This window comes from Dama dama, chromosome 22, assembly GCF_033118175.1.
Source record: "Dama dama isolate Ldn47 chromosome 22, ASM3311817v1, whole genome shotgun sequence".
In the NCBI taxonomy this organism is placed as follows: domain Eukaryota; kingdom Metazoa; phylum Chordata; class Mammalia; order Artiodactyla; family Cervidae; genus Dama; species Dama dama.
In genome coordinates, this window is record NC_083702.1 from 990943 (window position 1) to 1017845 (window position 26903).

Sequence of the window (26903 nt, forward strand, 5' to 3'; positions counted from 1 at the left end):
ACGCCCGAGGACTAAGCTCCCTCAGGGGTTTCCCATATTGGTTCCTGACTCCTGTGGCCCGAGTCCACTTCCCATCTCAGGTCAGACGAGGGGGCGACAGACAGGCGAGCAGCCAGGGCCTGGGGCCCCCCAGGGAGCCAGCCTGGGGGTGCTGCCGGCTGGGTCAGCTCCCCTCCACGCTTGCAGCGCCCTGTTGGGGTTCCAAGCAGATCCCCAGCTCCCTGGGCCCTGAAGGGGTCTCCGGGGTCTCCAGCAACTCCCTCTTTTCCATGCCCCGACTCAGGGGACGTGTCCTCAGGGCCAGAGGTGCTCAGACCTGCCAGCCAGTGAGGGAGGTAGGCTGGACCCAAGGAGGAGACCAAGGACCCCCGAGCCACACCTCAGCCTAGGGCTGGGGGCAGGCAGGACGCTGTGAGCGCCTGCGTGGAGGTCTCTGCATAGACTACCCAAATGGAGAAGGGACAGAGTGAGCTCCCTGCACAAGCCAGGCCCCAGAATCAGCCTCGGGGCAGCGCTCTCTGGGGTGATGGACAGCAGAGCAAGGGCCCAGTAAAGTGGGGCAGCCTCTCACACCCAGAGGAGGGACGGGGCACTCAGGACTGGAGGGGTGGCCCAGGCTTGTGGGAGCTGGGGCTGGTCCCGGGGACGGCTCCCACCTCTCTGCCAGCCCCGCTGAGCTCGACGACCGGGGCAAGGGCCACCTTCCATCTCCCGACTCTGGGACAGAAGCCTGAGAGACGGTGGGGGGGGGGGGGGCGGGGACACCGAGGATTCATGGGGGGTGCAGGGCGGCTCCCCGAGTCCACAGGCCCACAGTCAGCCCTGCCCCGGCTGCCAGCCCCAGGGGCACCCAGCCACGGGAGACCCCAGAGCCCCACGGTTCCAGGATGTCTCCTTTGACAGCCTGGAAACTCCAGGGCGTCTGGCCAGGAGCCAGAGCCTGCAGGCGGAAGCTGTGGGCTGTGGCTGTGGCCGGCCCACTGGGAGGGGGAGTGTCTGCCCCAGGAGCGAGCTCACTCCAGGCTGAGCCGCAGGCCGGGAAGGCGAGGCACAGCCGCCACGAGCCGCCCCTCGCGCCCTTGCTTGGCGGGCACCATTCTGCGGCCAGATGCTGGCTGGGCGCGCCGTCGCCTTGCTCTGCCTGACCTGGGGCGCCTACCAGAGCCTGGCCGTCCCCAGGGTCACGGAATGCAGCCTCTCCTGTTCCCAGGTGAGCCTGCCCCTACTGGACTCTCCTATGAGGGGCCCTGCCTCCACCTGGCTGGCCACTGGCCTGGCCCAGCTACACACGCGACTCAGAGTGACCAGCAAGGGGCCCGGGGCCCGGGGCGGTGGGTGGTCGGAGGCCCACGGCTCCCCCGAGGTGGTGGCTGACCCACGGTGCCAGTCGGGGAAGCATTTGCCGGGAGCGTGTGGGGCACCAAGGCCCCGTGAGTGTCCTTGCCCGGGGAGCCATGCTGGGGCACGGCCCCTCCTGTGTTCACAGGGCCGTTTCATCATCCGGGGTGCGGGCTGGGGTGGTGTCCGGGCTTGTGTGGACGCCCAGCTAAGGAAATGCCGTGGGCACCAAGCTCATTCTGGGAGGGAAGGCGCCACGGGGCAAGGATGTGGCTCGGAAGTGGTGTCCTGGGACTTTCACTGTCCCTGCGGCGCCCCAGCCAGCAGCACCCTGTCCTCAGAGGTCCCCCAGCTTGAGACTGGGACGGGGGCCGGGGAGCCCCGGTTACGGGCCCTCCTCCAGGTGGGGGTCAGCGGGGACCGGGGCAGACACAGGGCAAGCAGGATCGGGGAGCGGTGGCAGCTGGCACCAGAGCTCGGGGGACACTGGGACACACAGTCAGCCCCGAGTCAGGAGGCAAGGCAGCTCCCCAGGGCCTGGAGTGCGTCCGGCAGAGGGTCCAGGGAGGGACAGGGCAGGCTCCAGGGGCCAGGGGTCAGGCAGAGCCTCAGAAGTGGGACTCAGGTCCTGGGTGCAGGGACCCATGGTGGGTCCTTCTGGTTCCTGGTGGGACTGGTAGGTGCAGAGGGAACAGCCGGCTGAAGTAGGGGTGGGGCCTGGTGATGGTGAAAGGGTGGGCTGCTTCAGGGGCAATGTGAGGTGGAGCTGCGGGACTGGGTCCCAGACCTCCAGGGAAGGAAGAAGCCAGGATGAATCTTAAGACGCGGCTGTAGCGCCTGGGCCCAGGCCGGAGGCGTTCTCTGGGCTCAGAGAAATACGGGAATTTTGAAATACGAGGTTTGAGAAGCCCAGACATGGAGGACTGGTGTTGGGACAGCGGTGAGGCCGCAGCGGTGTGCAGGGGCTCCCTCCTTGGGGTGGGCCTGGACGGTGGGGGAGGGGCTGGGGGGGAGGGAGAGGCCGGGGGAGCCTCCCAGCCCGCCGCGGCCCCCCACCCAGGGAGAGGGCTGGGCCCGGGCACCGCCTTGGCACCCAGCTGGGGCGGCAGGATCAAGGGAGGGGGGTGCGGGATGGGGAGAGAAGAGGACAGAGCCTGAAAGGCCCGGGGGAGGGGCCGCTGGAAGAGGGGCTGGGGGAGGGGCCCCAGGGAGGGGTCAGGAAGCCCAGGGTGGTGGGCTGCCTCGGGCGCCTCTGAAGCCCCTCACCTGCACAGAGACCCCCGCAGCGCTCTGGGCCTTGACAGCCTTCAGGCAGGGCGGGGCCGGGAAGGTGGGGAGAGGAGCCGCTGAGCACGGGGCGCCTGGGGCTGGAGGGCGGTCGGGGCCCCGCCCCAAGCACCTAGGACCCTGTCCTCCCCACCTATGGGGCGGCAGGGTGAGGACCAGGCCCGCTGGGCCCCTCCCCACAGACCGCCCCCCTTGCCGACCCACCTGGGAAGCCCCGAGAAGCCCAACGGCGGAAACCCCCAAGGGTGGGGGGTAGGGCAGGGGCAGCCACTTCTCCGCCCCCGCCCCCCCCCCCACCCCGCCTCGACAAAAGGCGCAGATCTGCCGTCTCCCGCACCCACCACCCCCAGCTCCCCCGGGCGCCACCACCCACCGGGGCTCTCTGACCTTGACCGTTGCCCCAGGGAGGTTCTGGGCGCCCAAGGTCCAAGCACCAGGCCGCGCCCACCCCCGCCAGTAACCCAGGGCGGCGGCTCTGTGGTCCTCAGGCACGGGGTGGTCTCCAAGGGGCGGCCGTGGGGGCCAGGACACAGGTCAACCGCCCCACTCCCTGGGGCCCCCGCTAGCTTGGGAGGGGGTGGACTCAGGCCACAGGGATGCGGGGGCTGGTTCCAGGCCTCAGGGGTGTGGGAGGAGCGAGGTGGCCACGCAGGGCTGTGGCCCAGGCCCGCGGCCGCCCTGCCTTGCTGGGCTCGCCCCGTGCCGCCTGCGGCCCCTGGGCCCGCGGGACTGGCCGTGTCACCCTCCGCCTGTCTGCTCGGTCAGGTTCTGGGCGGGGCACCCAGGCAGGTGCAGCCCCTTTGCCCAGCCGGGTCCCCCCCGCTGCCCCCGGTCACCTTCCTCAGCCCGAGGACCACGGGCAGGCCCCTGGGGTCACCTCAGTGGGGTTTGTGCAACTGGGGGCTGACGGCCTTAGTGTCTCAGGGGGATGTCATGATCAGAAGACTGGGGGGATGAGGGGTGACGGTGAAAAGGCTGGGGCAGACAAGGTGCCTGGGTGAAGACAGGGGGCCCAGAGTCTGGGGCTCAGCCAGGAGTGACATCCGGTTACCCAGGTGTTAGCATCCGGGGTCACTGGGAGAAGCTCAATACCATCCTTGCAGCTTTTCTATAAATCTAAGATTACTCCAAAATGAAGACTATTTAGGAAGGGGGTTAGCACTGGAGATGGACCCCCAGGAGTGCCTGCCCCCTAGACCCAGGGAGGAGGAGCAGACCCCCACCCCCACCTGTGCCGGCAAGGAGCCCCCAGCTGTTGGAGTGCCCCGCCCGCGAGAGGGCCCCCACCTTCCCGAGCCCCCTCATTTCCCACGTGACCCAAGGCATCACTGCCTGGCATGAGCGGGTCCTTGCCACCTGCTCTCTCCCTGCACCCGGGCCCCACACCGCCAGCTCCGGGGGGTGCTGCGGGGCCTGAAGGTCCAGGGGCGCAGGTCACCGGGTGGGGCTCTGGGGGTGACACGAGGCGGCCGGCTGACCCCTCACTCCCTCTCAATGTTCTGTCCGCAGGGCTTCGCCTGCAAGAGCCATGTGAACCGTGAGTACATCTCAGGCCCTCCTGGTCCCCGTCACCCTCTCCTCCCGTGGCCGGGGTCTCCCTCGCAGGAGCGCTGACACCCCCTCCACCTCACCGGGCAGAGTCATCCCTGCCGCTGCCTGGGGCAGGAGGGCACGGCCCCCCTCCACGCCCAGCTGCTGGCTTGCTGGACACGGGAGTCGCAGGTTCCTATTGGAATTTGTTGCTTTGTGAAGTGGCCACGCCAGTCTCCACCTCACCAGCAATACATGGAACCTCCACTTTCTCATCACATGCCCCGTTTTTGCCTACCTTAATACGACATCTTGTTTTAATAGCTTTATTGTCTTTGCAGACACTTTATATTTTATTTGAAAAGGGGCATTAGGGACACAGTGGAGGAAGGCATGGTAACCCACTCCAGTATTCTTGCCTGGAGAATCCCATGGACAGAGGAGGCTGGCAGGCTACAGTCCATGGGGTCGCAAAAAGTCAGACACGACTGAGCGACTTAGCATGCATGCACGCAAGGGACGTAGAATATATAAGCAGAAAAGTTCCAATAAATCTAGCTCCAAAGCCCTCTTAGAGAAATAAATGCTATTTATCCTAGGAAGACATAGTTCTAGACATCTCTGTAGGCAAATATACTGTTCCTGGATAAACAGATAACAAAGATTTTATAAAAGTGAAATTACTTTATTCCATTTAAAATCAGTATTTTAATTTTACTTTAATAGGAAAAACCAAAGAAATGGCTAAACTTTAATTGACTGTTTCTTCGCCTCGGGAGGGGTTACTTCTCGAGGACCCCCCAAGGTTAAGGAGTGGGATGATGAGACAAGACGCGGACCCCTGAGCCAATGGCCTGCCCCCACCCCAGGCAGGCCCCTGTCGCTGGTGTGTCTGACCGTGGTCAGCGGTTGTGGGGTTGAACGGCATCATCAGGTCACAGCCTATGCCTAGACCCTCCCCAAGGGTGAGAAGCCTGAGGCCCCCCTGGTGTTTCTGCCAAGGGGCCTGCAGGCTTCGCTCCGGCCCAGGCCGGGCCCTTTCCTGGATCCCTGTGAGCTTCCGACCGGACGACGCTGTTGTTCCGTAGCCTCAGGGCGCGTTTCCACTCCCGCTTGAGCGCAGGCCTCTGCTCTGGCAACACCACCTCTGCGTGCATCGCCGGCTTCCTCTGTTCCTGTCTTTCTCCGTGGCTTTTGCTGTGATCATTCCAAGTCAGCCACATCTCCTGATTTGCCGTCTTCACTGTACTTATTTGACCTGAGATGAGGTGGCTGGCTCCCGCGCCCCGTCTCCGCTGAGCCCCCTGCGCTGTGACCACCGCGCTGGGCCCGCGTGTCCCTGACACTGTGTCCCTTCGCGGTGGACGTTCCCTCCGTCCCGCCATGCCGCTCTCTCCCCCCACATGCTGTCTTCGTTTCCCTCCTTTCCTCCCTGTCTGTCCTCTCCCCCACACTGTTTCTCTGTTTTCTACACTCCATCGTCTCTGACGTTCCTTCAGCCTTGGTCAAACGTGGGCAGCTCCCTATGGACCCCCAGATTACTCAGACCCCCTCCTCACTCACTGACCCCAAACCCATGGGGTTTCCCCCGCGGACCTGCTGTGTGCAAGGGCCAGATGTCAGGATGGCCCCAGGCTGGGGGGACGGGGAACTCGGCCGGGCAGGTCCTGAGGGGGGGGGGGGGCTGCGGGGAGGGGCCCTCGGCTTCTAGGGGACCTGGGGGCCATCACGGTCTCCCTCCCTCCCCCTCCCTTCCCTCGTACCCCAGTGGGAGCCGTGAAAATGCAGGACACCCGCCCGGCCTCCTTCTCTCCAGGCGGGGGGCACAGAGGGGGCTCGCCACGGATTCCCGGGCTTTGTCACCCCCCAGCAGGGCTTCTGGGGGCGGGGTCCCCAGGCATGGATGCGGCTCGTGCCTGAGTGACGCTCTGGCCTGGCCCACGTGCTCGGTCCGCTGCGGGGGCAGTATGGGTTCTGGCAGGTATGGGGGGTATTTTGTGAGGGACCCCCACACACTCCCGTCTCTGTTTGTGTGCCTCTGACAACACAGATCTGCGTGGGCGCCTCCCGTGGTGACGGCAGTCACCCCGCGTCACAGCTCTTCCCACTGTTCCTCCTCCTCAGCCTCGGGCTGAGAGTCACATGCTTCGGTTTCGATGCAATAGTATTCACACGCCTCCCCTCTCAGGATTTCGTGAATTGGAGGGGATCTTTTAAGAAGTCTTCCCCGTTCTGAGGTCATAGATACTTCCTCTCTGTCTTCCTGTGTTTCTCTATTAAAGTTTTGGTTCTCAGACTCAGGTCTTTGGTTCAGCTAGCGCTTGTTTCTGTCTGCCGTGAGGCAAGCGCCCAATTGCGATCTTTGCTGCCTGGAAATCCCGCGGTGGCCACACCAAGTGCCGGACGCCTCCACCCCCACCCCGCCTGTCTTCAGACTTCCACGTTGTGCGGGCGGTTCCCCGAAGGCCTCTACTCCTGAGCGAGGCCACCCTGAGTCCTGGGGGCCCCTCCTTATGCCCCCCCACCATCCTGCGGACCTGCGCACAGAGCCCATGGATGAGTAGATCTAAGCTGGACGCTGACTTCTGGGGGGGTGACCCTTCGGCTTCATTTCTTTCCTAAATTGTCCTGGGAGATGGCAGTGTAGGCCCCAGGGCCCCAGGTGGGAGGAGCAACAGAAGGCAAAGGGGAGTCTGAACGCAGCAGGCGGTGAGCACCACTGGGGAGCACACAGCGCCTGCTCAGGAACCCCTGGGAGGCGGCCCTGCACAGAGAAGCTCCGAGAAGCTCCAGGACAGCAGCGGCAAGAGAATGAGGACCAGGGGAAGGAAGAGCTCGGAAACCGGACGGCAGAGCACGTCCACCCAACAGCAACAGCAGAGGGCGCTGTGTGCAGCAAGGAAAGCAGAACCCAGCTGCGGCTAAAAGCGCGGAAATCGCCCTTCACATGAACACGGCCAAGGGGGACTCTGGGGACAAGCCCCAGACGACTTATGAGACTAAAAAGAGAATGAGGAACAGAACCAGGTCCCGACAGGCAAGGGAAGTGCACCAGAACACCCTGAAAACCCACAAGTGTAACTTTTCATTTCAAAGTGGTTTAAAATAGCCAGTTCAGTGCAGTAGCTCAGTCATGTTCAGACTTCAGATTCTTGGCGACCCCATGGACTGCAGCACGCCAGGCCTCCCTGTCCATCACCAACTCCTGGAGTTGACTCAAACTCATGTCCATCGAATCAGTGATGCCATCCAGCCATCTCATCCTCTGTCGTCCCCTTCTCCTCCTGCTTTCAATCATTCCAGCATCAGGGTCTTTTCCAATGAGTCATTCTTCACATTAGGTGGCCAAACTATTGGAGCTTCAGCCTCAGCATCAGTCCTTCCAATGAATATTCAGGATTGATTTCCTTTAGGATGTACTGGTTTGATCTGCCTTCCAAGGGACTGTTAAGAGTCTTTTCCAACACCACAGTTGAAAAGCATCAATTCTTCGGCACTCAGCTTTCTTTATGGTCCAACTCTCACATCCATACATGACTACCAGAAAAACCATAGCTTTGACTAGACAGACCTTTGTTGGCAAAGTAATGTTTCTGCTTTTTAATATGCTGTCTAGGTTGATCAGAGCTTTTCTTCAAAGGAGCAAGCGTCTTTTAATTTCATGGCTGCAAAAAAAATAAAATAATTTCATGGCTGCAGTCACCATCTGCAGTGATATTGGACCCCAGGAAAATAAAGTCTGTTACTATTTCCACTGTTTCCCCATCTATTTGCCATGAAGTGATGGGACCAGATGCCATGATCGTTTTTTGAATGTTGAGTTTTAAGCTAGCTTTTTCGCTTTCCTCTTTCACTTTCATCTAGAGGCTCTTTAGTTCTTCAGTTTCTGCCATAAGGATGGTGTCATCTGCATATCTGAGGTTCTTGATATTTCTCCTGGCAATTTTGATTCCAGCTTGTGCTTCATTCAACCTGGCATTTTGCGTGATGTACTCTGCATATAAGTAAAATAAGCAAGGTGATAAAATACAGCCCTGATGTACTCCTTTTCCGATTTGGAACCAGTCCATGTGTCCGTGTTCCATGTCGATTCTGTTGCTTCCCAACCTGCATACAGGTTTCAAAGGACACAGGTAAGGTGGTCTGGTATTCCCATCTCTTAAAGAATTTTCCACAGATTGTTGTGATCCACACAGCCAAAGGCTTTGGCATAGTCAATAAAGCAGAAGTAGATGTTTTTCTGGAATTCTCTTGCTTTTTGTATGATCCAAGAGTTATTGACAATTCGATCTCTGGTTCCTCTGCCTTCTCTAAATCCAGCTTGAACATTGGGAAGTTCTCGGTTCATGTATTGTTGAAGCCTGGCTTGGAGAATTTTGAACATTATTTTGCTAGGATGTGAGATGAGTGCAATTTTGCAGTAGTTTGAGCATTCTTTGGCATTGCCTTTCTTTGGGATTGGAGTGAAAACTGACCTTTTCCAGTCCTGTGATCATTGCTCAGTTTTCCAAATTTGCTGGCACTTTCACAGCATCATCTTTCAGGATTTGGAATAGCTCAGCTGGAATTCCATCACCTCCACTAGCTTTGTTTGTAGTGATGCTTCCTAAGGCCCACCTGACTTCACACTCCAGGATGTCTGGCTCTGGGTGAGTGATCACACCAGCGTGATATCTGGGTCGTGAAGAGCATTTCTGTGCAGCTCTTCTGTGTATTCTTGCCACCTCTTCTTAATATCTTCTGCTTCTGTCAGGTCCATACCATTTCTGTCCTTTATTGATCCCATCTTTGCATGAAATGTTAGAATACTCAAGAATTGGATACAGATGTTAAAGAACAATAGGAACAAAAATTAGGAAATTTCAGAAATGAGGTGACAACACTCGGGCTTAAAAATAAAGGAAAAATCACTGCAGAAATGAAGACTACGTTAGAAGTAGTGAATAGACCCAATATTAAATACCTTGAGAGAAATAGAAAGTGAAAAGGAGATTTTGTAAAAAATCAAAAAGAAATGTCATATTGTGTTTGAGTAGACTCCGGGAGTCAGTGATGGACAGGGAGGCCTGGCATGCTGTGGTCCATGGGGTCACAAAGGGTTGGACACGACTGAGCGACTGAACTGAACTGAACTGATAGTAGAGGGAACTATATTTAATATTCTGTGATAAACCATAATGAAAAAGAAAGCTTTTTTAAAGAAAGAATGTATCTATATGTATAACTGAATCACTTTGCGGTACAGCGGAAATTAACACAACATCGTGAATACACTCTATTTCAATTAAAACGAGATTACAAGGGACTTCCCTGATGGCGCACTGGACTAGAGTCCAATGCAGAGCTCGGTCCCTGGTCCGGGAAGATCCCACACGCCTCAGAGCGACGAAGCCCGAGCACCACGGCTCCTGAGCCTGTGTGCTGCAGCGGCTGCAGGCCTCGTGCCCTGGAGCCCATGCTCCACAACGAGAGAAGCCAGAGCAGTGAGCAGCCCACGCACCACGGCAGAGAGCAAGCCCCACTCACCACAACGGAGATAAGTCCTCGCACAGTCACGGAGACTCCGTGCAACCAAAAACGAGTAAATAACTAAAAATGCTGAGAAAAGAATACAAGTAAAGTTTGAAAAGAAAAATAATCAAAAAGAGATGAAATGACATGTCAAGAATAGCAGATGCTGCAGATGGGCAGAGGAAGTCCAGAATGCGGGTGCTGTGAGCCCCTGGAGGAAAGCGAGCCGCAGAGCAAGACACGCAGAACTGCAGCTCGAGGACAACAAGCACCCTCAACACTCGGCACTGAACGTGAAGGAACAACCCCGAATACGTAACGTGAAAACTTACTCGAGCAAAATGGCTGGATGTTAAAGAGAAAGTGAAAAATCTGTGGGCATCTAAGCAAAAAGAACTTAGCAATTCAAAATGGAAAGGAAAGTACATCAGATTTTTCAAAGAGCCACATTTTACCCCAGAAGAGAATGGACAGCAAAACCATAGCGAGTCGTCTGATGACTATAGACACAGTTCTGTGTTATAATCACGAAACCCGCTAGGAGGCCAGATCTTAATTCATCCAACCACACAAAAAAGAAACGATAATCATGTGACTTGATATGGGTGCTTCTGCTACAACAGCAATTATTACAACATATAAATGCATCAAACCAGCATGTCGTACTCCTTAAGTTTACACAATGCTACACATCAAATCTATTTCCATAACAGGAAACTGGCCTTCAGGCATGAAGATACTGACAGGCCGGGACTGACGGACCCTTGTCCCAAGGGCCCCTCCTAGGGAAGGAGCATCCGACCACGAGACCCCAGGAGGGGTCGGATGGGAAACGGGGTGAGGATTTAATGCAGGGCTGTTTGCAACGCTGAGAACATGTGTGGAAGGGGCGACAGTTCGGCATCCACAGCTGAGCACCCTGACCGTGCAGACAGGGCCCTGCCATAAACATCAGGAGAGACTGAGGCGCGTCTACGCAAAGACAGGCTTCCGCTCTTTCCCACCCGCCCCGCGGCTCGTGCTGCGACCCAGACACACCGTTGGGAACACGGCAAAGGGCGGGACACAGTTTCACGGTGTCCTCCCCTGTGTTCTTGAGAGTCTAGCCTGGAAGAAAGGAGATGCTGAGGTCCCGTGCAGAAAGTGTGGTGAAACCTCCGTCCTGAGTTGGTGAGCAGTAGGACTGCCCGAGGCACTGCTCTAAACCTGCGTGGCCCAGTGGAGGCTCGTGGACCCGTCTGTGGCGTGTGTCTCTTCTGGCCTCCCTCTGGGCACTCTGTCTCCCCAGTGAGGCTGCTCATCTCTCACGTGTCTGCTGCAGGGAGTTCCCTGGCTGTCCAGCGGCCAGGGCTCTGTCTTTCCCTGCTGCTGGCTGGGGTTTGTCCCTGAGTGAGAACCTAAGATCCCACAAGCCACGCAGTGTAGCCAAAAAAAAAAAAAGTCTGCTCCATGCCCCTGAGGAATGCCTCTGCCATCCCTGGGCCGAGGATTCAGGCATCTCCCCGCAGACCGGGTTCCCATTGTTTCTGAGTGGGACCGGGAGTGACCTCTGACTATCTGGACCATTTCTAAGTCCTAGACTGAAGTTCCTTAGATCTCCCGCAGTGCAGAGCAGCGCTGGGAGCTGGCCCCCAGGCCTGCGGAGGCTGCAGGCTCTCCAGGAAGCTCCGCGTCCCTGCCGTCCTGCTGGGCCCAGGGTTGGAGGAGGCAGCAGGTTTCTCCCGATCCGATCACCAGACGGGGCAGCCCTGGGCCTCCTGGTCAGGTCGAGAGGCGGCCTGTTGCCAACCTCCCGCTCCCTGCTCCCTCGGGTTTGATACCGAGGACCCTGATGCTCCTATCAGCTCTCACGGGCTTTGAGAAGTTTTTTCACATGTATGTATTCACATGTATATGTAAGTTGTCTATGCCTGTTTCCCACATGTATGTTTACAGGTATGTTTCGTGTGTTTTACATGTATGTTTTCGCGCGTGTGGTTTTACATGTGAGTTTTTTACGTGTATTTTTCCCCTCCAGCACTGTTAGTTCTCAGTAGAACCGGCCCAGACAGCGCAGGCCCCTGTGGGGTGCAGAAGGAGACCCCCGATGGCTTTTCAGACGCACGGAGCCCTTCTCTCTCCTCCTGCCCTGACAACGCACAGTTAAATTCACCTCCGTGTTTTACCGGTCCTGTGTTCTCGGTTCCCTTTGTAACCCACTTCTTCCTTCTGAGTTCATATTTCTCCTTTTTAAGATACAGCCGAGCTGTTAGGCCTTCTGTTAGTATGCCTCTGGTTTACTGTGATGGCTTTAAACCTTCAAATGAGATCAAATGTATTTACTTCCCCTTAATCTTTATGAAGAATTTGGGGTTCACAACGCCTTCCACACAGCCACAATGAGGTCGCTCTGCACGGCCTGTGGGGTCTTAGTTCCTCAACTAAGGACTGAATCCATGCCCAGGCAGTTCAAGTGCTGCATCCTAACCACTCGACCAGCAGGGAAATCCATCGCATCACTTTCTTCTACACACCCTCTGGGTTGTGAGCTTAACTGGGGACAAGAGCCTGTTCTTACTTTTATACAGTCAACTTCTTGGCACCCGTGGTCACCATGCTCTTCTATGGCTCCACCCTTTTTTCCTTCTGACTCTGATCCTTTGCTTGATTGGCTGGAATAGGTCCTTGTATTTCTCCAGTAAAGGTCAAAAGATGCCGCCTTCTCATTTTCTGCACAGAGGAGGACGTTTCCACACACACAAGGGGCAACCTAGATGAGAGAGGGTTCTGAAGCTCCAGGCTCCGAGGATGCACCTCTCAGCAAGGAAATGTCAGGCCTGGGGACACAGCGCTCCTCACCCCCACCCCCCACCTTGCCAGACTGACCCCCCACTCCCGGGCTTGACCACGAGCCCCTGGAGCCTCCTGCAGGCAGCCTCTGCTCCAGTTCCAGCCACGGCCCTTGGGAACTGTCCCCCCGGGACGCTCTGAATCGCCCACCTGACCCTGCACCTCGTGTTCATCAGCCCCAGGGCAACAGCGGGCTGGGTGTGTGGTGGGGGCCAGGCCAGGGGGGCAGGCAACCGTTCACAGCTCTGACCAGCGGGGAGGATTTTACCCTCATTAAGAACTGCCAGCACATGTGGCTAGGAAAAGGCAGAGCAACTACCCACTTAGTTTGGCCACCTGATGTGAAGAGCTGACTCACTGGAAAAGCCCCTGATGCTGGGAAAGACTGAGGGCAGGAGGAGAAGGAGGCGACAGAGGATGAGATGATTAGCTAGCATCACCGAGTCAATGGAGATGAGTTTCAGCAAACTCAGGAAGACAGTGAAGGACAGGGAAGCCTGGCATGAGCAGTCCATGGGGTCACAAAGAGTTGGACACGACTTAGTGGCTGAACACCAACAGCTGCTCGCTGGCTTTATTCTAAACCTGCGTCATCTGGGGCGGTGGGGTCCTGCAGCCCCGCCCCCTCCACGTGGAGGACCGGCGGCCGTGTTGTCGGTCTCCTCATTGCTGAACTTGGAAAGCTCCTACGGGTTCTGCACAGAAGCTCCTTAACAGGTGCACGATTCGTAAATATTTCCCCCCAGTTTCTGACTTGTCTTTTCTTTCTTTACTGGGGTTTTTCAAAGAGCAGAAGTTTGAAAGCTTGATGAAATCCAACTTACCCATTTTTTCTCTTATGGGTCACAATTTCACTGTCGTGTCTAAGAAAATTTCGCCTTACCTAAGGTCATAGAGATTTTTAAAAACAGGTTTCTTTTTGAAAGTTTGGTAGTTTAGGTTTTACATTGAGTCTGACAGTCCATTTGGGATAAACTCTACATTCTGTGAGAGCTGTGGGCTAGAGCCCGCTGTTTGCCTGCGGACACAGAACTGAGCACCGTTTGCCAGAAGGACTGCATTCCCACTGGGCTTGAAGCATGCTTGCCGAGAGTCAGGTATGCAGGCCTAGAAGGGGGTGGGATGCTAGGCCGGTGGGTTTTGTCTCTCAGTCCTGGGGAGTCTTTCCCTATCATCATCTCACTCGCGTGGCTCCCCAAAAGAAGTCTGCCTCTCCCCTGCCTTGGTTCCGCTGTGCCTCACATGTCTTTCCCTCTGGTAGCTTTACAGTTTTCTCTTTACTCTGGCTTTGAACAAACTGACCGTGCTGTGCCTGTAATTTCTTCATATTTCTTATCATTCATCGGGCTTCTTGGATCTGTGAGTGTATAGTTCTCACCAAGCTTGAAAATTTTCTATCCTTTTTTAAGGAGTTTTTTTCACTCCCTCATTCCTTCCAGGACTCTAACTACACGTACATTAGATCACCTGAAGTTGTCCTTCAGCTCCCCGAAGCGCTGTTTTATTTCCTTACCATTGTCATCACCATCTCCACCATGACCATCACCACCATCATTACATCATCACCCCATGACCATCACCACCACCTCCACCATCATTACATCATCACCCCATGACCATCACCACCACCACCTCCACCATCACCACCATCATCCCTCTCCACCTACTTTTGGGTGTTTTCTATTGCTATGTCATGTTCTCCAATCTTTTTTTTTCCAATGGCTAATCTGTTATTAATCTAGCTAATGTATTTTTCATCTCAGACATTGCAATTTTCATCCTTGTAAGTTGGACTTTTTTTGAAAAAAAAAAATCTTTCATGTCTACCTTTAACTTTTTGAGCATGTGAAATGCAGTTATAATAATTGTTTTAATATTCTTGTCTACTAATTCTAACACCTGTGTCAGTTTTAATTAATAGATTTTTTTCCTCATTCAGGTTGTTTTCCTGATTCTCTGCATAACTTGTAATTTTTTATTATATGGTAGACTGGGGTTTTTACCTGGCCTCACAGATGGCTCAGTGGTAAAGGATCTGCCTGCCAATGCGAGAGATACAGGAGACGTGGGTTCAATCCCTTGGGCAGGAAGATCCGCTGGAGGAGGAAATGGCACCCCACTCCAGCGTTCTTGCCTGTAGTCCACAGGGTCGCAAAGAGGCGGAATCTGTGTGACTGAGCACACACGCACGCTGGATATACACTTTTATCCTCACAAATATTCTTGAGTCTTTTCTGGAATACAGTCAAGTTACTTGGAAACAGGTTAATCCTTCTGGGGTCCTTCTTTCAAGATCTGTTAGGCGAGATCAGACCAGTGACCACGGCTAGTTATCTCTCTTAGGAAGCAAGACTCTTGCGTCCGCTGCACCGGGGCCCTGTGAGGCCCAGGGTCTGCAGTCAGGCTGGGAGCAGGGACAGCCCAGCCCCACGGGCCGACAAGACTCTGTCCCCAGAGCCCCTGTGGCTTCTTCTCTTCCTGCGCTCCTCAGTCCACGCGCGCATCCCTGCTCTGCCAAACACTCCCCCCGCTCTCTGCATCGCGATCCTCCCATGCTCATCCTGCAAACTCTGGCCACTTCCGGTCTTTTGCCTCTGCCCAGATCTGCCCCACTTCTCTCGGGGAGGTACCAGGCGCCCTGAACGCCGCTCTCCCATCCCCGACAGCACTGCAGGACAGCAGGCTCCAGGTTGCCCCTCCGTGGTCATCACTGTCCTGCATGTCCTCACACCTAGGGTCTTGAGACCACACTTCGCCTGCTGTCCAGGCCGAGCTCCGTGACTCCACCTTGACCTCAGCGAGGTCCACAGCTCTGGTTTCTTTCCCAGGAAAGTTTCAGACCTCACAGTTTCTGCTGCCTCTTTGAGTCACGTCTGATCTGGTCAGGTCGGGGCTCCGCTGAGCGATGGGCCAGCTCTTCTGTCTGGGTCTCAGCAGCAGTGCCTTGACCCCCTTCTCCAAGGTCTGGGAGTCAAGCCACTGTGGCTGCGGGGACCCCTCACTCTGGCTCCTCTTGCTGTGGGGGTAGACGGCCTTGGGTGCACCCTCTGCCCTTCCCCCACCCTCATGCATTCAACCGGTCACCCTGGTCCCCCGTGTCCCCCTCCCTCTGAAGCACAGGAAGGCCCTTGGCACCTTTGTCCTTTGCTTCCCCTTGACCGTCAGCCCGAGGGCAGGTCTTCCTGCCATGCTGCCTGGGGTGTGCCTGGGGCCTGGGCACTGCTGAGCACACACACCGTCTGACGTGTCACCTGACCGGCATGCCAGGTCCTGAGTGCCAGAGGGAACCTGGGCTGCCAGCTCCGTGGTGTGCAGGGCATGGTGGTGACCATGGAACTAACCCCATTGACTTTGAAGCATCTGCCTGCAGATCAGGCAGAGCCAAGACCAAAATTACCGCTCAGCCCTGGAGCCTGAAAGCTAGACCCCAGCTGCCTGCATGGCGCTCGGTCCGGCCCCAGCTTCCAGGGCCCTGACGATTGGGGCCAAGCCATATGTGCCGGTGCTGCCGCCTGACCACGGACAGGGTGGCAATGACCAGTTCAGGCCCGGGCGCCCCCTGCAGACCTGTGCTGCTGCTCATCCTTGGAACCCATAGGTCCAGCCGGCACGCCTGGGGGGGCCACCTCTGCCCCTTTGCCGGCCAGGTGGGGGCCCCGCTCCTGGGCCCAGCAGTCAGCTCTGCACATGGTGCAGGTGGGACCTGGGCCCACCACTCGCCCAGGGCCTGGCGCTCTGACGGCACTGGGGCAAGTAGGGAGGACCCCCCCCCCCCATTCTGTGCAGCCCCAGAGCCCCTCCCCACCTGGCCACCTGCAGGGAATAGCCCAGGCACCAGCAACCCTGGCACTTAGCCTCCCTCTCTCCCCAACAGAAAATATTTTCAACAGCTTCTGCCGGCAACCCCCAGCACCCATGCCCAGGTCCGTCTTGGGGGCCCTGGCGCTCTCCACTGCCATGAAGTGCTCCTCGCCCGACAGCTGCTCCCTGCTCCTGCGTGTCAATGCCTCCCTCACGCTGCACGGTGACTGGGCCGGGTCACTCCTGGGTCGTGGGGGGCTCAGGGCTCCTCTTCTCCCCACGACAACCTGAGGGCAGGCTGGGAGACCCTGCTCGCTGCCTTCACAGGGGCCGGCACGGTCTGACAGCCCGCGGCCCTCTCTCCACAGAGAGTCTGCAGGGCCTGGAGGCCTGCTCCACGAGCCTGGACACCCAGGAGACGCAGTGCCAGGCTGTGCGGGTCTCCAGGGCCTCCCGCCGGCAGGCAGGGCAGCAGGTGAGGCCCGCGTCTGCCCTGGGCCCTCCAGTCCTGCCCCAAGCCTGTGCCCGCAGCACAGCTGTCCCCGCAGCACAGCTGTCCCCTGGCCGCTTCTCGCTGCCCTCCCCTACCCCAGACTCTGGGTCCCAGCTGTGCGAGGTGGAGCTGGCCTGGCCAGGGGTGGGGGGTAGAGGCCCAGGCCCACAGCTCACCCCGTCCCTGCCCAGCTCCAGGTGCACTTTGACTGCTTCGAGGTGGGCGTGGCCCAGACCCTCTACGTCACCCTGAGGACTGTCCCCCACTTCTGCGGGGTCCAGCTGGGCCAGCAATACCACATGGAAGGTAGGGACCAGGGAGCTGGCATGAGCATTGCCCTCCAGCCTCCAGAGACTGCCCTGGGGCAGGACTCACCCAGGCAGCGGATAGGCCAGGCGGGACAGGTCCCAACAAGTGCATTTGCTCAGTTCTGGGTTGCCGTCTCCCTGGAGCAGTGGGCTTCTGGAAATCACACCAGCAGAGGCCCGGTTGGGGGCGGCCCCGGGGGCAGAGTGGGCTGGGCCCAACACTGCCCTTGTCATTCGCAGACTGCAGAGATGAGGACGTGGGGAAGAATGTGCCTGACTGCTTCGGTGAGGTCCCTCCCCAGGTGGGACCCCGGCCCCGCTGCCCCTGGGAAGACCCTCGGGTGGTGGTGGGCACCCACAGGCCTCCTACCAGGCTCTTCTGCCCTCCTCACTTGGGAACTCACGATGGGTCCTCAGGCAGAGACTTCCAAGATGCCTGGGTCTGGCGGGAGTCACCACATGCAGGCTGTCAGGACAGCTGGAGCCCTGTGCGTGGTGACCTCTGGCCCCAGCGTGACCCCTCCTCTTGCCTTCCTACAGCTGAGAAGCTCTCCTACTGGGTGGACCGCAACCGCAAGGTCGTTCTAGTACAGGTGCCGGAGTCTGGGGGCCCTGACTACTACGCGCGGCTCTGTCTGAAGCGGTTCACCTGCGAGGACGCGGGCACCCCAGTGCTGGTGAGCCCCAGCCCCGCCCGCCAGACCCCGCCCGCCCCCTGTCCTCTCCAGCCGCCCCGCCCACAGCCCCGGCCCCGCCCACCAGGCCTCGCCCGCCCCCTGTCCTCCCCTGCCGCCCCGCCCACAGCCCAGACCCCGCCCGCCCCCCTCCTCCCCTGCCGCCCCGCCCGCGGCCCCCGCCCCGCCCACCAGACCCCGCCCGCCCCCCTCCTCCCCTGCCGCCCTAACCGCAGTCCCAGCCCCGCCCACCAGACCCCGCCCGCCCCCTGTCCTCCCCTGCCGCCCTAACCGCAGTCCCAGCCCCGCCCACCAGGCCCCGCCCGCCCCCACGCGCCTTCCCTCGGATGCAGGTAACAGGGAACAGTATCTCCCGGAGGGTCTCTCTGCCCTACAGCCAAGAGTTGTCGTGCCTGTGCCTTGAGGTCAGTAAGGGCGCGGCCTTGACACCCGAGAGTGGACAAGAAGATGGGCTGACCCTGTGCTGATCCCAGCCCCTTCCGCAGGTCTGGTCGGCGACCCCCGACGCGGTGCGAATCCAAACCTGCCCCTTCAAAGATGGTGAGTGCCCTGCGGTGCCGGGGAGAGCGAGGAGGGAGGGGTGGGAGATGGCGAGTCCGGGGTCCCCAGGAGTGGGGGCTCCTGGTTCAGAGCGTGGGGCTGACACAAGAGGGGCTGAGAGGAGCGGGCAGGCCCAGCCTCAGCGCCTGAGACGCCTTCGGGCAGTAAGTAGTCAGAACTGTGTTCTGGGCAAGCCCTCCAGGTGGTGGAAGCCCTGCGTGGATGCAAGCGTCCATGTCAGCCAGCGCACAAGCGCACACGCTCGCCATGGCCTGGCCACCTGGGAGAGCCAAGGCTGCGGGGGACGGGAGGCCTCCCGGAGGCTGCGGGGTGCTCATCGACAGGGCACCCAAGCGGACTGGGTGGGGCCTAGTCCTAAAGCCACCAGAGAAGACACCTGCCCGGGACCCAGCGTGCCGGTCACTGGGCAGGTGCTGGGTCCGGTGGCCCGTCAGCAGCTAGGACAGTGTCCCGCTGACTCCAGCCCTGGGGGAGGGTCCCTGCAGACACGGAGAGCCTCTGGGACGCCATCCACTACCAGCCGGGGAGCCAGGTGCTGAGCTGGGAGCCCGCCTGCCCCATGAGAGGCCGTGTGAGTCTGTGCTGGCGGCCAGGGCCAGGGGCCCACTGCCTCGAGCTGAAGCACTCAGGCCGGCCGGCCCGCGGCAAGGTGAGTGTCCCCCAGGCAGGGATGGGGGTGGGGATGGACCGCCAGGGCCCTGACGTGAGCGCCCCTCAGGTGCAGTACCCGCTCGTGGACACGCAGCCCCAGCTCTGCCTGAAGGTGAGTGGGCCGGACCACAGCCTGCCTCGTGCCCAGCCAGACAAGAGACCCACGGCCACATGTCTCCCTTTGCCTTGCCTAGCCCCAGGGTCCAGACACCTTGCAGCCCTTCTAACCATTCCTGGGCCAACAGTGGGGGGCGGGGGTTTGTGACCAGTCCTAGAGGGCTGTGAAGGAGGCCCGCCTGTCGCTGCGCACATAGCCAGACCCTGTCCCTCGGCCTCCCGGCAGTTCTCCACGAGCCTGGGTTTCCAAGTGAGGTGCCCTTTCAAGCAGCCGCGCTTCCCAGGTGAGCCCTCCAGGGGACGGGACCTCCAGGGGAAGGGGGCCTCCAGGGGAAGGGTCCTCCGAGGGGCGGGGCCCTCGGGGACAGGGGCGCTCCAGGGGCGGGCCCTCCAGGGTGCAGCCTGGAGGCTGGTCAGGGGCCCTTGCAGTGTGGCCGTAGCCAAGACGGCCCTTTCCTTTGTGTAAACGCCTCTCGGTCAGGGAGGCGAGACACAGGGTGTTGGTCAGTGGTGGGTGGGTGCTGGGCCTCACCCCTGCCCCCCACAGCCTGGAAGATGACCGTCCAGCCCGCACCCGCTCCGGGCCGCCTCCGGGTGGCCTTCTTCTCGTCCAGCCCCGCCCGCTTCCAGGTGTGCCTGTGTCACCAGGGAAAGACGTGGCCCCCCCACTGCCGTCGACTGCTCCAGGCCACCCCCGTCCCTGCGGCCTCTGTGAGCCAGGTGGGGTGGGCACTGTCCTGGCAACCTGGGGGTGGGGCTGACCCCCAACTCCCCTGCAGTCCGGAGCTAGGAGCTAGTCCCTGCAGGGGCAAAGGGTGGCGAGCGCCACGGTGACCTGGAGGAGCCTGGTCTGCGCCCCCACTGCCTGTGACCGACCCCTCCCCCCACAGGGTGACCCCACAGAGGACCCTGCAGTGGCCTTTGTGGACATTCCCAGGGACGAGGCCTGCGCACCCAGCACCTGCATCCAGGTAGGTGTACCTCCTGCCCAGCCTCCGCCCGCCTCCCAGGAGCTGCCCGGGGCCCTGAGCTGCTCTGGGGGTCCCCTCAGCCCCACAGCCTCTCCAGGTGGTGCTTCTAGGGAATGAGGGGCCATGCAGGGCGCGCTGCAGGCTGTGCTGACCTGCTCTCTCTGCCCTGCCCCCATCTGCAGGGCAGGAGGACCGATGTCCAGTTCTCCGCTCCCCAGCAGCTCTGCAACTTCCAGTGCGGTGAGTGCTCGGGCCAGGCCTCAGCGGGGGCGGGGGCTGGGAGGACAGGTGCTCCGGGGCTACCAGGGGTCAAGGGCCGGACCCAGACTGGCCCCTGGAAGCCCCATCTCCCACTCTCAGGCCGGGGGGGGGGGGGTACACAGTGCACAGGAGGTGGAGGACGGAGGGGCCACCGCCTCAGCGTCAGGCCAGGCTTCTGAGCCTTGACTTGGGTGATCAAGGACCCTCCAGGGCCTCACACCGGGTCATGGGTGCTGCATCCTCCTCCCTGAGTGTCCACCACCCTGGGCTCTGGTTCCAACTGCCCAGGAACTGGAAGTTCCTGGCCCACCCTTCGCCCATCCAGGAGTCCCAGATTTCTGGAACCTCAGACTTGGCAGGATGCAGAGGGAACCCTAAACCTATAGGGCCTGGGTGTGGCTCAGAGGGTGACTCCTGCCTGGGGGCCGGGGCTAGTGGGCAGTGAGCGACACGGGCAGTGGGAGTGAGGAGCAGGCACACTCACCTTCAAGTGCAGACCTTTTCCAGTGCTGAAAAGCAGACAGAAAGAGGGGTGTCAACATATCCAGGGCTCTCACCTCCCCATCCACTGATGGACAGCTGGGCAGGTCTCGAATGGCCTCTGAGCACAGCTGAGTCTCAGCAATGCCAGGGCACCCCAGTCCTGCATCCGCTTCTCCCCTCACCCCACCCCACCACACCCCCCACCTCCCTGCCCCAGCAGATCACAGGTCAAAGGGGAGATGGTCACCCCTAAGAGCCTCGTGTCTGGACCGGGCTCCAATATTTGCCAGTGACATGGCGTGGTGGGTGGCCAGGGGCCATGACTGGAGCCCCGTGCCACGCTGGGTGAGTCCTGTGAACATTGAGAGCAGCTGGGCCCAGCTGGAGTCGGGGCACCTGGGGGGATACTGCTCCTGGGGTCAGGGTGGACTCCCCCGAAGACGGACGTTGGCCTGCTGCCCGGGCACAAGCTTGGCAGGACTGGGCAGGGGGCCCTGAGAAGGTGGGGTCTCATCTCCCTCTCCTTTCCCCCTCATAGTCAGAGGTGGGCTGGGGGGGGTGTGAAAAGTGAACGTGAAAGTGTTAGTCGCTCAGTCGTGTCTGACTCTTTGCAACCCCATGGACTGCAGCCTGCCAGGCTCCCCTGTCCGTGGGATTCTTCAGGCCAGGATACTGGAGTGGGCTGTCATTCTCTTCTCCAGGGGATCTTCCTGACCCAGGGATCGAACCCAGGTCTCCTGCATTGCAGACGGACACTTTACCGTCTGAGCCACCAGATGGTTGGGGGAGGGGGGTTTATGCCCCCACACAAGGCTGCCTGAGCCAGCCCCCCATTCCTTTCTCCCCAGCTGCCACCCAGGGGACAGCAGCCTGAGGCCAAGTGTCTCACCAAGAAGACGTGGGTGCCAAGCCCGACTGCAGGCATGCGGCAAAGGGCCAGCTCACGTCTGGACAGTCCAGGCCTCTGTTGCGAAGGCTAGGCCTCAGGGCATGCAGTGGCCCCAGACTGGGGGTCTGTGTACCTCTCGGGTCTCCAAAGGTCTGCAGCTCCTTGGGCCCTTGGGCCATGCGGGGACTTTGAGTCAGAGGAAGGCCTTCCAGCCCCTCCTGAACCCTGAGTGGGGCCAACAGAATGGCTCCATGGGTAGCCCCTTCCTCAGATGGCCCAGCCCCTGACGCACCCATCTCAGCCTGGTGCAGGCTCCCTCTGGACCACCTGGGGTCAGGGCCAGCATCCCTGGCCCTGAGCAAGAGGTTCTCTGGAGTGCAGGGTGTGACCCCACCCTTCCTGGAGCTGACCAGGTCTGGGGGGCCAGGAAACCCATACACGGGCTGGGGTCCACACCCTGGGTGCCCCCGGGGGCCCAGAATAGGCCTTCACCAGCCCCCACCCTTCAAAGACTCTGCTAAGAACCTGAGTGCCCACCACCTGAGCACCCACCCTGCACCCATGCCCCCAGAGCTCGGACCACCTTCCACTCCCCAGGCCCCCAGCCAGGACAGTGCGGTGAGGGTCGGCCCCTCCGCTGGCCTCAGGGGCCACCTGCCAGGACGAGCCATTCTCAGACATGTTGCATCCCTGAGGTCATCACGTGCCGTCATTGCTCAAGAGCCACAGGGGCCCCTTGGCCCTGCAGCGGCATTTCTGTGGGGTCGCCCAGCAGTCAGCCGGCTGGGCCTGCCCTCACGGGACCCTCCTGCCAGCTCATAAGGACCACGGGGCCGCCCCGCCGGGCTGCTGTCTGGAGTCACCTTCACCTGACCAGGGGCCGGGCCCCGCCCCTGGGCCTAAGCAGGGCTGTGTCTGCGCATGCGCACCTGCCTCCAGGCCCCTGGGTCTACGCTCGGCTGTGTCTCCGCATGCGCACCTACCTCCAGGCCCGGTCTGGGCTGTGCCTCATTAGCTGTGCAGGCCGCTGGACGTCTCGTCATCGCTCCCTTAGTGCGAGCTGCTGCCCCCAGCCGACGGAGAGGGGTTGGCAGAGCCCACGTGCCCCCTCGCTCAGAAACTTCTCTGCCTGGCTCGCTGCTTCCCTTGAGGACAGGGAAGGGGTCGGCAGGGCCAGGGAGCCCTCGTGGGGACTGGGGGACCACGGGGCCGCGTGTCCCCCCTGAAGCGGGATGGAGGATGTGCTGCAGCCGAACCCCACCCCTCGGCCAGGCCTGGCCCCTGGCAGGCCAGTGGGCTGTGCTCTGGGCTCACGCAAGTGCTCCTGCTGTTCTCTGGAGACCCCTGTCCACCCCAAGTGCCCCCTCTCCATCAAGGCACAGAGGGAGGTGGGGACCAAGGTCCCCACACCACAAGTTCCGGCTTCTCATGCCTGGCCCACCTCGGGGTCCCTGCCTGTACACAGCAACTGCGGCCTTGACCCAGGGCCTCCCTCGGAAGGAATCCTTGACCTCCTGGAGGAGGTGGGAGAGGTGGGTTGGCTGGCGGGGTTGGGGGGGGCGGGTGCTGGGAACTGACCAGATGCAGGGTCCCTCACGACTTCACAGCAGCCCTGGCCATCCCAGATGGGGGAACCAGAAGCCCAGACAAGGGGAATGACTTCCCTCCTCTCCAGGACTAAGAAACTGCCTGGCCACAGGGCTGAGGTGGGGAGGGGTGCTCCAGGGTCCCCGCTGCCCCGCTGTCCAGTATGTGCTACCCCCGCACGGTGGTGGCACTCAGCGCAGGGCTCTGAGCTGGGCTCTCCTCACGCCCCCGGAGCCCGACAGGCCTGCTGCCGTGGCCAGTGAGAGGCCCCTCCTTCAGCAGGACCTCCCCTCCCCAGCCTGGCCACACCTCTGCAGGAGAGTACCGATGCACTCAGGCCCCAGGGCCAGGGATGACGGGTTCCCTCCTCCCCCCCCCCGCCAGAGCTCACAGGTAAACCGGGTCTGTGTGCCTCATCCGTTCACCCCCTCGTTCCTCCAGCAGTCCCTGAGCACCTGCTGGGCGCCGCCCTGTCCCAGCACTGGGAGCACACAACACCGGCCCTGGGGCTGGGGGCCACGTCTGGTCTGCCCTGAGCTGGTCAGGGATTCTCAGCCCTAAACCCGGGGCAAACAGAGCCATCAGTCACCTACCTGGAGCTGACCTCTGCATGGGGAAGACAGCTCACACACAGCTTATATGAGTGCCCAGTGTGAGAAGATGGAGGCCGAGAAAGCAAACAGGAAGTGTGTGTGTGGGAGGGTGCCATTTAGAGCAGGGTGGTCCCCAGTATGACCAAAGAAATGGGCAATACCTCGAAGTTGCTAGGATTCAACGTGCTTGGTGGTTCGAGGGGGTCCTGGTTTGCAGGAACGGTAACTTGTGTAGAGGGAGTGGGCTGCTGTCGTGAGCTGGGTTCTGCAGCGAGGAGTGTGGAGCAGCTTGTCCTTGCCTGCTCTCTGGTCCCCGGAGGTCAAGCCGAGGCCAGGGTTTGGGTGTCCAGCGGAGTCGCCAGAGGAAGGGGAGGCAGCTGAGCAGGCAGGGCTGGGCGCTGGGTCCTGGCAGCGGGGCTTCCTGACAGCACTGCCCATGGTTCGGGGGCACCTCTCGGGCAGGTGTGCACCCACCCGCCAGCCCCCAGCAACAGGCGCCCCCTTCCCCCTCTTCTGGTCAGAACGGGAAGAGCAGTCGTTCCTGAAGAAACATCATGAGCACAGCTTCCAGTAAGATTCTGATTAATTCTTTTAAAATGGCTGTTTATTACTTTGAGACGACTGACCCTTTTTTCCTAAAACTCTTCATTTGCACGTTTAAACACATTTTTCCACGTTTCGCTGGGTGCCACTGACACAACCTTGGCACGGGACAGAGGGTGGTGAGGCGGGTGTGAACACAGGCCCCATTGGGGAGCGGGCTCCGGGCTGGACCCCCTGGCCAGAGGATGCAGCGTCTGGGCGCGGGGTGTGCGGGAAGGGGCTGGGGGTGCGCGGGAGATTGGGAGGTGCGAGGACCCTCCGAGCTAGAACGCGGGTTGAGGGGAGGTGGGACCTGGGAGACGCCAAGGACTGGATGACTGCTGCGGGGAGGGGACACTGGGGGCTCGTCTGGCCCTAGGGCGTGTGCGCAGCTGTGACCCCTGGGGAGGGCGTGTGCCCAGCCCTTGGGAAAGAGGCGCTGGGGTGACGCAGCTCACCGGGTGGGCGCACCTGCCTCTCCAACGGGAAGTGGCACCTGGCGCCTTGGGCGAGAGGCCCCTGCAGCTCCGACCAGCGCGGTCGCCCACGGCGCTCCCAGCCCTCGAGCCCCAGAAGCGTCTGGGGCTCAGCCGCGGGGCGGACCAGGGGTGGGGTGCAGAGCCGGCCGCCACTGATCCCCCCAACCTCAAGTTCCGGTTTCCGCCGGGTCCCTCATTGGAGGGTCGGGTTCCCCCGGGGGTGGGGGGTGCGCTGGCGGTCTGCCGGGGAGCAGGTGGGGAGGGGGGCAGCTGCGGGGCGGGCCTTCGGGACGAGGCTGGGGCTTGGCCGGCCCTGGAAGGCAAGGGGAAAGGGCCGCGGCTGCTGCGCGAAGCGGGCCTCGAGGCCTCCGGGGCAGGGCGGGGCGGGGGATGGGGGACTCGGGAGGGTCTGCGGAGTCTCGCGGCGCCTCTGCGGCGACCCGGGGCTGGGCTCCAGGGCCCGCGTCTCCCGCCGCCCCCCACCGCCTTGGCTTTTCCTGAGCGGAGCGTGTGTGAGGACGCCTCCCTCGCCTTGGGCTGCAAGTGTCTGTCACGCCTCTGACCCTCCCGAGGGGGGGGACCGCAGGACAAGCGATCAGCTCCGGGGCGCTGTGCGTCCCGAGGCCCGAGCGCGCCGCGGTGCCCTCGCCCGCGGGAGAACGCGTGCCAAGGAGAAAGCCCTGGCGCGTGTAAACACTGCCTGAAACATATGTTTTAAAAATATCTTGTATGTCTCACTTTAATTATTAAATGGTAAAATTGACGTTTTGATTCAATTTTTATTTTATATTGGAGTGTAGTTCATTTACAATGTTGTGTTAGCTTCAGCTGTAGGGCGAAATGTTATTTATCCTCCCCCTCTCCCAATTAAAAATTGACTTTCTGATTTTGGTGTACAGTTTTCTGAATTTTAACACATTTGGATAGCTGTCACTGTCACAGGGTACACACAGTTACATCACCCCCAAATTGCCCCTGCCGTAACTTTGGGGCACACTTCTCTCCACCGTAACCCCTGGCAACCGCTGACGTTCTCCTTGATGGTATGATGTTCTCCGTGGATGGAATCAGGCAGAAGGCAGCTGGGACTGGTCTCTCTTGCTCTGTAACACCTTTGAGATTCATCTGGGAGGTTTCGTGAGTCAAGTTTGTTTCTCTTGTGATGCAGTCCTATCATGGTGTAGATCAGCACAGTTCACCCGTTGAAAGATGTCTGGGTTGTTTTCAGCTGTTACAAATAAAGCCTCTGGCCATATTCAGTGCAGGTTTCCGTGTGAACACACATCTCCATTGCTCTGGGATAAGTGTCTGGGCAGGATCGCTGTATCCGGCAGTAAGGACACAGTTACCTGCATGCGGAACTGAGAAGCACCTCCCCGAGCGGCCGTGTGGCTCTGCCTTCCCAGCATCAGCGTCCAGGTGCTCCAGCGGCTCACAGCCTCGTCAGCACTGGGTATTGTCAGTGTTTCTTCCTTGTTGTTGTTATTTAGTCGCCCAGTCATGCCCACCTCTTTGTGACCTCATGGACTGCAGCCCTCTGTCGATGGAATTCTCTGGGCAAGAATACTGGAGTGGGTTGCCGTTTCCTTCTTCCAGGGGTCTTCCCGACCCAGGGATCCAACCCGAGTCTTCTGCATTGGCAGGTAGATTCTTTACCACTGAGCCACCAGGGAAACCCATTTCTTCTTTAGTTTTCTGTTATTATTTCCTCAAAATATTTTTTCAGCCCCACGGTCTTTCTCCTTTCTTCAGGGACTTCAGCAGCACAAATCCAGCCCCTCTGTCACGGCCCCATGAGTCCCTGAGACTGTTCATTCTTTAACATCTCTGACTATTTCTTAGACTAATTTCTACTGATCTGTCAAGTTCAATGATTCTTTCCTCTGTCATCGCCATCCTGCTAGCGAAACCACCCAGTAAGTTTTGTTTTGCCTCAT

At 59.9% G+C, this 26903-nt stretch overlaps 1 protein-coding gene across 5 annotated transcripts; it reads left to right on the forward strand.

Annotated features, from left to right (window-relative positions):
• Positions 1–994: 994 nt before the first annotated feature.
• IL17REL (interleukin 17 receptor E like) lies at positions 995–25201 on the forward strand. 5 transcript variants are annotated; one of them, XM_061124284.1, is made up of 16 exons: positions 995–1210; positions 4135–4162; positions 16370–16519; positions 16665–16771; positions 16981–17095; positions 17338–17382; positions 17638–17774; positions 18125–18196; positions 18278–18332; positions 18839–19002; positions 19072–19116; positions 19348–19405; positions 19669–19841; positions 20012–20092; positions 20275–20332; positions 21685–25201. In XM_061124284.1, the coding sequence occupies exons 1-16, from the start codon at positions 1109–1111 to the stop codon at positions 21708–21710; spliced, it is 1416 nt and encodes a 471-aa protein (XP_060980267.1). In that variant the 5' UTR covers positions 995–1108; the 3' UTR covers positions 21711–25201. The 5 variants fall into 5 exon arrangements, with proteins under 5 accessions (XP_060980267.1, XP_060980269.1, XP_060980270.1 ...); XM_061124286.1 differs by having other exon boundaries at positions 19669–19832; XM_061124287.1 differs by having other exon boundaries at positions 19669–19751.
• The last annotated feature ends 1702 nt before the right edge of the window (positions 25202–26903 follow it).

What these genes read in the sequence shown, in the direction of transcription:
- IL17REL (XM_061124284.1), top strand. Translation starts at nt 1,109, where the DNA reads ATGCTGGCTGGGCGCGCCGTCGCCTTGCTCTGCCTGACCTGGGGCGCC. An exon ending in GCCGGCAGGCAGGGCAGCAG is followed by an intron (nt 16,772 to 16,980) that starts GTGAGGCCCGCG and finishes GTCCCTGCCCAG; the next exon opens with CTCCAGGTGCACTTTGACTG. An exon ending in TGTCGTGCCTGTGCCTTGAG is followed by an intron (nt 18,197 to 18,277) that starts GTCAGTAAGGGC and finishes CCCCTTCCGCAG; the next exon opens with GTCTGGTCGGCGACCCCCGA.